The sequence below is a fragment of the Cannabis sativa genome, chromosome 2, assembly GCF_029168945.1.
Source record: "Cannabis sativa cultivar Pink pepper isolate KNU-18-1 chromosome 2, ASM2916894v1, whole genome shotgun sequence".
Lineage (NCBI taxonomy): Eukaryota > Viridiplantae > Streptophyta > Magnoliopsida > Rosales > Cannabaceae > Cannabis > Cannabis sativa.
Genome location: NC_083602.1, coordinates 30,983,743 through 30,997,338, shown reverse-complemented (window position 1 = coordinate 30,997,338; position 13,596 = coordinate 30,983,743). Strand labels below are relative to the sequence as shown.

The 13,596-nt window shown below is 36.2% G+C and overlaps 1 protein-coding gene across 1 annotated transcript in view; it reads left to right on the top strand.

Moving 5' to 3' along the window:
• LOC115719959 (uncharacterized) overlaps positions 1 to 9,681 on the top strand; it is a 32,771-nt gene extending 23,090 nt beyond the window's left edge. Inside the window, exons 2-3 of the mRNA XM_061109301.1 lie at positions 9,372 to 9,396; positions 9,440 to 9,681. Of these exons, the coding sequence (XP_060965284.1) occupies positions 9,372 to 9,396; positions 9,440 to 9,681 (267 nt within the window). The remainder of the gene's footprint in view (positions 1 to 9,371; positions 9,397 to 9,439) is intronic.
• The last annotated feature ends 3,915 nt before the right edge of the window (positions 9,682 to 13,596 follow it).

The following is a 13,596-nucleotide window of genomic DNA, read 5'->3' as shown; positions in this document are numbered from 1 at the left end:
ATTAATAATAAAGTTTTTATTAATATTATTATATTATTATTATTAATATATTATATTATATTATATTATATTATTATTATTATTATTATTATATTATTATTATAATATTATTTATATATAAGTTAACGTAAGTTAACTTTTATATATATATATATATATTAAGTTATCAGTGAAACAGAACAGAATGAACGACGAACGAAACCCTCGTTCTCCCTCCTTCGATAAAACCTTCTCCCCTTATATCTATTTTCTTCAATTTTCAATCCAAAACTTAGCGATCTAAGCTCTGGTAGTAGCAGGATAGCAAATCTTTGAAGAGGGAAAGCTTAAGGTATGGTTTAATTTCGTTTTAAGTTTAAAAACAATTGGTTTCGTATAGGGGTTTTGTGAATTAGAATAGTTATGAAGGTTCTGACCTTATAGAATTATTCTCGGGTAGTCATGGGACTAGTTTCGATATTTTCTTGTTGAATTAGAAGTGATTTTTGAGTTAGAAATCGAGTTTGGAACTTTTTAAAGCTTAGTCCGAACGTTAATGGCGTTTTTCATTTAAGGGGTCGATTTTTATTTCGTTACGTAAGGATGGTAGTATTTATGGCATACATGCACCTGTAAAGTTTGGAGTCATTTGGATAAGTTTTGGTAGTGTTTCGGTGAGTGCGAAAATTGAAATTTTCGTATTTCACAGTTTATAGAAATTCCTAAGAGATCAGAAATCGTACTTTTGTCATAACTTTTGACTCGGGTGTCCGTTTTGGATATTCTATATACCGTTTCGAAGCTTGAGACGAGCTCTACAATATGGTGTATGTTTTAGAGCTGAAATATAAGTTTTATTTTAGTGTATTTATACCGCGGGGTTTGGTAGAACACCCTAGATTGTCTTATGTGAATATAAGCAGTGTTTTAGGATAAACACTTATTAGTTTATCGTTGTTGTGACATAGGGCCGGGATCATCGAGGATAGTTCTCCACTTGGATTGATTGAAATGTATGAACCTGAATTAAAGGTAAGAAAAGTATATTGTACTGCATAGTACGCTGTATGTAATACCGTTAGTATTGTTATGAATTGATCAATATTGAGATATAGTTAATATTGTTATATATAGAAAAGTATATTGTATCGCATAGTACGCCGTATGTAATACCGTTAGTATTGTTATGAATTGATCAATATTGAGATATAGTTAATATTGTTATATATTGAAAAGTATATTGTATCTTGCATAGTACATTGTATGTAATACAATTAGTATTGTTATGAATTGATTAATATTGAGATATAGTTAATATTGTTATATATTGAAAAGATTGATTGGTTGAGTATTGATAATGTGATAATATTATGCATGTGATATGTTGGCTCACTTTGATTAGGTGATGCAATTTTCACAGTAACGTCTTGGGCGTAAGTACGGGCGTTAGTGATATATGATGAGTACCGAGTGTAGGTACGGGCTCACCTGATTAGGTGATGCAATTTTCCTGGCGACGTACTGGGCGTAAGTACAGGCGTCAGTGACATGATAAGTACCGGGCGTAGGTACGAGCTCGTCTAGTTAGACGATGCGATATATTGGTGCCAGATTGTGGCACGGGCTCACCTGATTAGGTGATGCAATTGTATGATATATGGGTGCGGGTTTTTGGGCATAGGCTCACTTCGATTAGGTGATGCGGTTATGCGACATATGGGTGCCAGGCTATGGCATGGGCTTGCCTGATTAGGCGATACAATACAAGATCATCAGATTAAAGCATCGACTTGCCTAATTAGGCAACATGATGTCATGAAGATGGTTGCTTTATGAGGTAACATATATATTATTTATATGATTAAATGAATATGAATTCTATTATTGGTATAATGGTTTTGTATTACCAAATATCTGTATACTAATGTTTATTCGTGGCAGATGCCAGTAGTGATTTGGATTTCATCTTATGAACAAAGTGTGATGGTTTGATTTTTATTGTGTATAAATGACAATATTCGAATAATAAGCTATATGATTGTTATTATTACTTTTCTTGCTGAGTCCTTGTGACTCACGGGTGCTATGTGGTGCAGGTAAAGACAAAGAAAAGCTAGATCAACCATGAGGTGGCAGTCTTCTCCAGCAATGTACATATTGACCTCCCCGGCCTGCGTGCCGAGTTGCCAGGAGTTGTTTTAGATTGTATCTGCTGTGTATTTTGATTTTATGTTTAAATGGTTGTCGTACATATTTCTTTAGCAAAACTTTTTACAACAGGGATTCCCGTAACACACTTTTTATGCCGTTATAATGTCCATTTTTAGTGTTTTATTTTAGTCAAGTTTTTAATATTATCACGGTTTTTAATAATTAATTATTCTATTAGTATTAAACTAGTTTATAAAATCACACACGTGGCGTCCCTATAGATTAGGGCGTTACACGTTGTAATACCATTCGAAGATGCCTTTCGTGAGTCTCTTCCGAGTCTGAATAAATTAGAATATCATCGATAAAGACAATAACAAAATCATCCAGAAAATCTCTGAACACTCGGTTCATCAAGTCCATAAATCTTTGTAGGGGCATTTGTCAATCCGAAGGACATTACCAAGAATTCATAATGACCATACCGGGTCCGAAAAGCTGTCTTGGGAATATCCTCCTCTCGAATCCTCAGTTGGTGATAACCAGATCGAAGATCAATTTTAGAAAAGACAGTTTTACCCTGCAACTGATCAAACAAATCATCTATCCTTGGCAGAGGGTACTTGTTCTTCACTGTCAATTTGTTTAACTCCCGATAATCTATACACATTCGTAATGTTCCATCTTTCTTTTTCACAAACAAAACTGGTGCACCCCAAGGTGAAGTACTAGGTCTAGTAAATTTTAAATCCATCATCCCCTGTAATTGAACTTTTAACTCTTTCAGCTCTGCAGGTGCCATCCTGTAGGGAGCTTTCGACACAGGCTCAGCTCCTGGTATTAAATCAATCTCAAAATCAATTTCACGTTTTGGTGGCAACCCTGGTAACTCTTCTGGGAATACATCCAGAAATTCTCGAACCACTGGGACATGCTCCGGTCCCGCTAGTGGTTCCCTGGAAATATCCACAACACTTGCTAAGAAACCAATGCACCCTTCACACAACAAATCCCTTGCCTTAAGGGCTGAAATTAAGGGAATCCGAGATCCTTGCATCTTACCCACAAATACAAAAGGGTCCTCGCCCTCAGGCTGAAAAGTTACCATCTTTCTTTTACAATCAATGGTAGCGTTGTATTTAGCAAGCCAATCCATTCCCAAAATAACATCAAAATCCTCCAGATTTAATTCTATCAGATCAACTGATAACTCTCTTCCTTCCACAAACACTGGAAGGGATCGAACCCACCCGCCGGAGATAACCAACTCCCCAAGTAGGCAACAAGGTTCCAAAACCTCTAGAACGCACATCACTAGGTTTATTCAGCTGCTCAATTATTCTACTTGAAATATAAGAATGTGTCGCACCGAATCAATTAATACGATCAATAAAGTACCGGCAACGAAGGCGACTGTCACAGTAGATGGACCAGCATCAGCCTCAGCTTGAGTCATGGCAAACACTCGAGCAGGAGCGGGTGTATCATCCTTCTTTTGCTCTAACCGTAGCAATTGTGGGCAATTTCTCTTCATATGACCCACCATTCCACAGTGGAAACAGGCCCTGGCACGACACTCGCCAGTGATGCCTTTTACACCTCGGACATTCAGGAAAAGTTCGCCAGTTTTCATTCCCACTACGACGGAAACCTTGGTTACCCTGGAATCTTTTGTTTGGGCCTGGTGCTGATGTTTCACTAGGTCTTTTCCTGCGGTCACCAAGATCAGTACCCCTACCCGAACCAAGACACACTCGCCGATTGTTTCCATGAATCTCTTCGGCAATATTTTTCTTTCGTATACCGAGCCTCTCGCACCCTCGAAACTAAAGCCAACTCAACTATCCGAGCATAAGTTCGGGCAACCCCGGTTGTTTAGAAGCAACAATCACATCCCGGGCGATGTGTTCATCCAGCCCCCGAATAAACTTGGCTTTTCTAGCGGCTTCGGTAGCCACCTCATACGAGGCAAACTTTGCCAGTCGATCGAACTTAGTAGCATACTCTGTCACAGTCATACTACCCTGAGTTAACCGTATAAACTCTTCTGCCTTTGCTGCCTTAATAGACTCATTATAATACTTTTCAAAAAACAAGGCCCGAAAAGTTTCCCAGGTCATATTATTCAGATCATGGCCCTGTGATACAATCTCCCACCAAATACGGGCATCATCTCGTAGCATATAGGTAGCACACCTGACCCGGTCATTATCTTCAACTCGCATAAAATCAAAAATGGATGTTATCATACTCATCCATTGCTCTGCTTTGAGTGGATCAGCACCACCCTCAAACAGCCGGCGGGTTACGCTTCTCGAACCGTTCATATAATGGTTCCAAACGATTTCCCGCATCCGGTGGCACTACTAGAGGTGCGGAGGATCGGGATTCGATTTAGAGCAGCCGTGCTCGCCGCTCTCTTAATTCTCCGATTTGTTCACCCCGCCGCCGAATAGTTTCTTGCATAGCAGCATATAAGCATTCCTAATTAGGTGGTGGTAAAGGGTTCTCACCTTCACCGGCAGCCCGAGCCCGACTAGCTCGCGGGCACCCCTACCCGATCCGCCTAGGGTGCATAACTATACACCTGCGATCACATTCCAAGTAATAACAATACTGAGAAGTATTTCCATATATTATAATCCTTCCCACAACATTCTGATATCGACATAATTCAAATAACCAGATAATCAGAAAATTAACAAACTATCTTTTAACTTAAAACTTACTAAACCATGAGTCAATCGAGTCCTTGCGGCCAATGTACATATCAAACCGGTCTTCAGGATCTAAAAACCTTGGCGCTCTGATACCATGTTGTAACGCCCTGTCCAACAGGGACGCCACGTGTGTGCACTTTATTTAAAATACCAATAATTATATAAGATGTAATTATACTAAAAGTGTGGGTAATTAAAATTTTGATAGTTAAAAACTCATCCTTTAAACTATTTAACAAAAGATAAGTAACACGATTTATGGGGTCCCCCTGTTTCCAAAATATTTACAAACTGGTTTCAAAGTATTTTACAACATAAACTTTATATTTTCCAAAATACAATCAAAATAGAGCATCCCGTAAATTTGCCGCTGCTACCGGTATGTACATTGCTGCTGTGACCATAACTCATGGTTGTTCGACTTTAGCTTTTCCTTTACCTGCACCATAAAGCACCAGTGAGTCACAGAGACTCAGCAAGAAAGTGATCAAAACAGTAATCGAAAGAAAATAATTATCCACTTATTCTCATGCCATTATGTTTACTCACTATTCAATAATAATAAGCATTCCCTTAAACATCATACATTTACGGTACTTAATAAAGTACCACTTTTACCACTCGTTACATACGAGCTGAATATGTCACTATCGTTGCCCGATAACGCAAACGATAAGTAAGAAACCTAACCGCGGTTTCAAGAGTAATTACTCATAACGGTAATAACCGTTTCCAACCCTAGGTAATAACCTAGGCTTAATAAGCTTTAATCCACGTCATGATAATAATCAAGGTCACCTCCATTCATTCATTGATTTTTAACCACATATGGTGCTTACCACTTTTCTTACCTTAATTCAGAAGTCAAGAATATGGCCGACACTGGGTGGAAAAACAAGCTAGGCAATCCGGTCCTATGTCACGACAATTGAGAAACACAAATAAATACCTTAACATAATATTCCGGATTAAAACCCTAATTTAGAAATCAAACGCAACCTAACTCCCAACAACCCCAATTTAGGTCAAGCATCCAATATTTAATTTAAAACAGATAGCACACAACTCCCCAGGTCAAAACTGAACATAAAACAAACCCGAAGAAATTCTCCTCAGGCAACCGGTCGGCCAGGTTACGGTATACGAACCCATCCAGGTCGACCGGTTCGCGAACCAGGAACAATAGTTCCTTTTCACCAAAAATCGATCCAAAACCCTTCCAAACCTATCCAAACTTTCCAGAACAGTTTATTAACATACATATGACATAACCTAAGCTGCAAAACACAATGGTTCAATCTCTAGCTTGAAATCACATACTCAAGTGAAGAAATCAAGTTTCTTTTAGCTTCCTCACTCTCCAATCAATCCCAACAGCCATGAATTCAATCCAAACATGCATTAACAAACCATATTTAACTTGGATAACAAACCTACACCCTCACTAAACCTACAGCTTTGAAAATTTTCAAGAAAGTAACAAAACCTAGCTTGAAAACCTAAGAAAACACCAAAACTAAATGGATGAACTTACCTAGGTGCAAGGTTAACTTGGAGATGGAGTTTAGCTCAAGAATTTGAAGAAAAAAAAAGTGAGTTCTTCCCTGGTTCCAGCTGCTACAGCAATCGGCAGAAGGAGAAGAAGAGGAAAAGCTTGGAGATGTGTTTTTTTTTGAAAAAAAGTGGTTTCTTGCCTTGGAAGGCAACTTCTTAAATAAGGGTTTTCTCTTTTTTTTTTTTTTTTTTCCTTTGCAGCCACAAAATAAATAAGTAAAGAAAAGGGATTGCCAAAAAAATAAAATGACTAAACTATCCCTCAAAATAACCTAAACTTAAATTATAACCTAGGGGCATTTTGGTAATTTTACTAATTCCCCCAATCCGACATTCTAATAAAATTCTAACTTAATCCGGGATATCCTCAAAATAATCCTTTCATTTAATGTCGTGACATTGCTAACCACAAAGCTAAATTTCCACAATTACCGGGCCCAAAATAACGTATTTACTTAAATAATTTCTCAAAAATTCCTCTAAGTAAGATCATAATCCTACTTCATTTTCCAAGTAATTACATATTTAATAAAATATGTCCATTTAAATATTATTTATTTTCTGGGATATTACAATATGAGATCATGGAAGTGTGCTGGGAACAGAGGCTTAGTCATTATGTCTGTGATGTTGGACTTTGTAACACCCTAACTATCTTAGGCGTATTACGTGATTTTTAAACGTACTGTGCAGCTCGTTGCTAATCAACGAGGTTTATGGAAAAACGTGATTAATTAAAATTTTGCTTTTTAATTAAACTTATAAACAATATTACAAAAGACTCGGGATCCCGATTATAAAAATCATTTACAAAAAGATTTAGCGATTAAGCATTACAAAAATAAAAGTCGTCTAACGACCAGTTACAAAAATCAGCCTCGCTGTCCCGATGATCGTACGCTCCAGGCCTAACCGCCCCGACATGTACAATCTCATAAGCTCGCTCACGGTCCATCAGCTATAGCCTTGCCTTTACCTACACATGAACATAAACTGTGAGTCGACAGACTCAGTAAGAAAAGCATAATAATACTCATACATAATACTAACTGCCGTGTCCAACACGATACTGAGTCCCGCTACTGCCATGTCCAACATGGTACTGAGCCACTACTGCCATGTCCAACATGGTACCGAGTTACGAACGTTCATAGGGACGGTACTATTGACACGTAACAACACGATCGGTCGAGCCGGTCATACTCCATTCTTGGTCATACTCCGGCTGTACCGACGTGTTACTATATCCTCTGATCGGTCAAACCGGTCATACTCATTGCTGGTCATACTCCGGCTGTACCGACGGGATACGTCAATAGCACGGAACCACCAACCAAGTGTCGGCTGATCGGTCAAGCCGGTCATACTCATTGTTGGTCATACTCCAACCTGTACCGACGTGACAGGGTTGGATGGTTCGAAGCCAACATACAACTAATGTAATCTAATAGGCTTCCTACATGCACGCTAAACATGTAATCTACATATGCATACTGTTATACTAATCTTACGGATTCCGAATTCGGGTGTGCGTCAACATTTGGGCCCGAAGGTGACGGCGGATTGCGGCTCCTAAACCATAAAAATCACAACGCTATAAGTGACACGCTAAATCACTTCCCGGGGACTAAAACTAGGAACTAAAAGTTTCCCTATCGATAAAAAGCATGGCAATACCCCTAAAAACATAAAAACGAGGAAAACTAGGGTCCCTGAATTTTCCCCAACCGTGACCAGGTTGCCCAACCGAATTCCGGTTACGGAAAATTCGAACCCCCATCCGAATTCGGATGTACAACCGGAATTCCGGTTCCTCGCAGGCAGCAAACCCAAATTCTCATAACTTGCACAATTCAACCCCAAATCACCTCAAACTTTCCAGACCTGTTCTATACCTCCCCTAGAACATATCCAAGGCATCAAAACAACCCAGAAACCTCAAACATGAAAAATGCCATTGGAGCTCAAGCTTTGAGTTCTAAACTCAAACTTGAGCAAAACCACCTAATCAAGCATTCCACTAGCTTAATTCTACTTAATCAAGCTTATCTAAGCCTCTGAAAACAATTAAAAACAACAGCAACATCACAGAAACAGATTACACAATATTCATGTTGAAAATCAAACTTTTGCATAATAAACCTCTAGCATGCTCAACCTAGGAATCATACTTCACAAGAGCTTAATTACCAACTAAAAATCATGCTTTAAACTACAGAAAACATCAACAAAACACAGCAGCAACAACTTCAATTAATCATGCATGCATCACCATTTTCATCATTTTTTTCCAACAAATTAAAGAGAGCAAGTTAGAGATTATATACCACAAACAAGAATTCACAATATAGGTTGAATCAAGCTTGAAAAACCCAGCCTTTGAATCCCAAAACCCAGCCGAAAATGAGAAGGAAAAGAGAGAGGTTTTGAAAGCTTTTCTTTGAAATTTTCTTTCCTTTTCTTTACTTAGTGATTTTTTGATAAAAAGAGAAATGAAATATACCACATACACTATTCATTTCAGCCAAGTAAACATAAATAAATATTTAATTTTCATTTAACAAATTCACATAAGACAAAACACTAATGGGGCAAAAAGACCATTTTGCCCCTCCACCATAAAATCACATAATTCATACTAAAGGGGTATTTTTGGGACATTCTAAATTCCCGGCCATTCCCGACATTCCCAATGTCTAAAACCCGTCCCCAAACTACTAACATACTAAGTTGTGATTTCTACTGAGCCAAACGCCGAGTTCCAAAATACCGGGCACCGGAAATGCAAAATATGCAACTACTGAATTCCATAAATAACAGTAATAAATTATTTAAATAGCTATAAATAATTTCTTAATTAATCATAACCAACTGATAATTTCCAAATTAACTAAGCGGGCTTTACAGACTTGGACGGGACATGATTACCCTTGATTGTGCCATTGCTGATTTTTTTTCTTGTATTAGATGACAGTCGATTTCAACGTGCTTGGTATGATCGTGATAAATGGGATTCTGTGATACGTGAAGTGCAGCATTGTTGTCACAAAACAGAGTGGAGGGAAGTCGTATGCTAATGTTGAATTCTTTGATGAGAGAATGGAGCCAAGCTAATTCAAAAGCTGTATTGGCCATGGCTCTGTACTTTGCTTCAGCAGATGATCGAGACACTGTTTGTTGCTTTTTAGATTTCCAGGAGATGAGTGAATTCCCCAGGAATATGCAATACCCTGATATGGATCTTCTTGTATCTAAGCAGGCTCCCCAATCCGTATGAGCAAATGCTTGAAGTTGAAGAGGTGCAGTGTTAGGTTACTTTTAGTATTAATTTTAAATTAATTTTAGTATATTTTTAATTGAGTTTTAATCGTGTTTGGAGCATTTTTACGCTTGTTATCTTTTATTTTTGCAGATTTAAAATAGAAGAAGATTAGAAAAATATCAGAGAAAAAGATGGGAAAAAGATAAAAAAATATCATGATATTTAAAATAGAGAAAATTGTGGAAGCCAAAACTTCAAGCCTGAATTCGACGGTGTTCTGATTGGATTTTGGAAATAGTCAAAACATAAAAGTTCTAGATCTCTCTTTTATCTTTGCGGAACATCTTGAATCGTCTGATTTCAAGAAATATTGAGAGAGCTATGGCTAAAATACTATCAGTCAACGCAGCAGAAAAAAAATATCTCGTTTGAGGTTTCCAAAAAATTTAAATCCGAATGGGAATTTAAATATTGCGTTTTTTTTTTTTGCATATTTTTAGGCCTTCAATGCCTATATAAAGGGAAGAATGGAGTTGATTTCATCAAGCAACTTCAGAGAGAAAAAAAGAGAGAATTCTGATACAGAGTGGAGAGATCAACTGAAAAATAGGAGGCATACTTCTTAGGGTTTTCAGCATTCTTCTCTTCTTCTCTTCTCTATTTTCATCTCTTTTCTTAAAGTTAATATGTGTAATTGTGCTTCAATGAACATGAGTAACTAAACACTTTATTAGGGTTAGGTGGATATTGTTTGACATTGTTTATGGTTTTAATATGAGTTATTTTCCCCCTAATTTCTATGTATTCTATTTTATTTGTGCTTAACTACTTTTAATTGCTTGATCACCAATTATCTGTCTATGATTTTGATGCGAGATCTGAGAAGTGAGTGTCAAATATGCTATAGTAGAATAGAACTGAATTTAGATATAGGACGAGAGTACCTATATGGTTTAGATAGCTTATAGGGTTTCTGTGTTTAATGCCTGTTGCATGTTAAATTTATCACGAGAGTAGACAGTTTGCATGTAATTGAGATTTATATATCTGAGAAGACTATAAATTACCTTAGTAAACCTGCTATTGCATAGAAATTAATATTAGAAAAATAATCATATTAGGCCATATCCAATAAAACCAATTGAAATCGAAGCCCTAGTTTTTATTAACTTTCAATTTTCTTGTATAATTGTTTCTTACTAGTTTCTTATTCTTAATTCTTTCTTTATTTTTTATTTAACCTAATAGAAGTAAAAGTTTAATTTTAACGTACTTAACTACACTCCCTGTGGGATCGACCTCACTCCTAGTGAGTCTACTACTTTAAACGATACGTACACTTGCGTGTGCAAAAATATCGCAACAAGTTTTTGGCGCCGTTGCCGGGGAGTGATAGTTAATATTATTAAAAATTAAATTTTGTTCTAATTTGGTTTTTCCTTTTAGTTTTAGTATTAATTTTGTTATTTCAAATTTTTATCTTTTTAGTACTAATTTAGTTTTATTATTTTTTTTTTAATTTTACTAATGTTTTACTTATGAGTTTGACTTGCAAGACAAATCCAGATGCTATATCTTGAGGATTTTGCCCAACAACACAATGAGCCATTCTATTCTGCTTGGAGGAGATTTAAAGAGTATGGAGAGAGATGTTATCCCACTTTCTCAAGTGGATGTTTTACGTGGCTCTTTTATAACGGACTTAATGATGAAACAAGAAGATGTGTTGATTATGGAGCAGAGACAACCAGAGCACCTCTATTAATGAGAGGCTATGATGTAATAAATCTATTGAATAACATGGCAAATTTTGATTACGACTGGCATTGGGATCCATCACTTCAGGGTTGGAGTCACCAATACCCACCTTATTGCCCAAATTCATCCCAACAATCTGAAAAAGAGGAACAACTGCTAGCACTTATGCAATCACTTACAGGAGAGATTAATCGTTTAACTGACATGGTGAGATCCTTATGTGATAATTCAATGGCTCATGATTTAGAATGTAATAATTCCAATGATGAAAGTTATGAGAGTTATTGCTACAATGAAGAAGGGTCATTAGTTGAGTACAAGGAAGATAATGAGCCTACAATTGAAGATCAAGATCCTTGTGAAGAGGAACTCATTGAATATGAAATCACAAGTGAGGGTATGAATAGCCACGTGGAGAGTGAGCAACAAGAAGAAGGTTTGTTAGATGAAAGAGTAGATACTGTGACATTGGAAGATGAGAAAGCACATGACATCATTGATTCGACTTCATCAATGATATTGACTAATAAACCACCAATGAATCCATATATTTCATCAACACCATATTACATCCTCTGCGAGCTACGAAAGGCTTCTCCCCAAGCTCATCATCCAAAGTCTTATGTTGTTGGTATTGACTTTGATTCAAACTCATCGCTTGCCAAGCTTGAAGGCAAGTACAACAACAATTTTCAAGTTGTCTTGCATGACGCTTATTATGGGCGTCAACCGCTTATTGATGTGGCACCCATGTAAGTTTCCTTTCCTTGTTCTTTAATGTGTCACTTTAGTTTGGGGGAGGAGTGACTTAATTTTTATTTTGAGTTTTTAAGTTTTATGTCTTTTAATTTTTAATTTTTATTGTTGTGAGTCAATTTTCTTAATGTGAGTCAATTTGAAAGTAGGTAGATAGCACGATTTGAAAAGTTCACTTATTTTCGAAAAATTCTGTGTGCTTGGTGATATTACGTTCTTGACTAATTTCAATTTTGAGCATGGAATCATATTAGGTAATTTTCTAGTAATTGAATTGTTTTATGTATGTTGATTGTGGAATGTGGAAAGTTGTTTGGAAATTTTAGAACTTGCTTGCTTGCTATTTGAGGCGAAATAATAAATTATGCATGACTAGGAAAGTGATTTAGGCAATTATTTGGATCGATTGTGCCTTTCAAGCCATCCTTGTAATTTTCATCATAGTTATCCTTTTGAGCCTTAACCTATTCTTTATTTCTACACATATTGAGCCTAAGAAAAAAGATAAACCCATGAATATCCTAAGATTCAATCCTAATTATACCATAAGTAGATCTTTAGTTTGGGGGAATTTGGATGGGAAGTTTGTTGTATGTGTGTGGAAAAAGTGTGAAAATTGAGAGAATATAAAAAAAAAAAAAAATTGATTGACAACAACTTGAAAAAAAGGAGAAAAGAAAGAAAAAACTGACAACCAGTGTCAAATCTAGAAAAAAAAAAAAGATAAATATAAAGTTGTTGCAACCTTGTTGAAGAATATATCTCTCATGTAATTAGAAAAAGGGGTATTGGGATTGTGTGAAAAATATTGTGGGTGACATGATTGGAGAAGCTTATGGTATAGGAAAGCCTAAATGACCATTTCAACTACCTTACCTAAGCCTAACAATACAAGCCTAGAAAGACCTTCTGATTCTTGGTTGTGCATTAATCTATATTAGTGGAGAATAGTAAGTATCACAAGCATATGGAATTTTGGGTTAGTGGATTGTTGATTTTAATTGGCATGCATAAAGTGGTTTAATTGTTAGTTAATTGCATTCTATGGTTTCATGAGCTAAATGAAAATAAATTGAAATCTGTCAAGGGTGTAATTGAACTAAAATTCTGGATTATATGCATAAGTGAATTTTTTCATAATCATATTATTGAACCTACTTGAAAATTACTCGTGTTTTGGAGATTGACTTGTTTAATGTTTATTTAGTGTTTTACTCGAGGACGAGTAAAAGCTCAGTTTGGGGGAATTTGTTAGGTTATTTTTAGTATTAATTTTAGATTAATTTTAGTATATTTTTAATTGAGTTTTAATCGTGTTTGGAGCATTTTTACGCTTGTTATCTTTTATTTTTCCAGATTCAAAATAGAAGAAGATTAGAAAAATATCAAAGAAAAAGATGGGAAAAAGATAAAAAA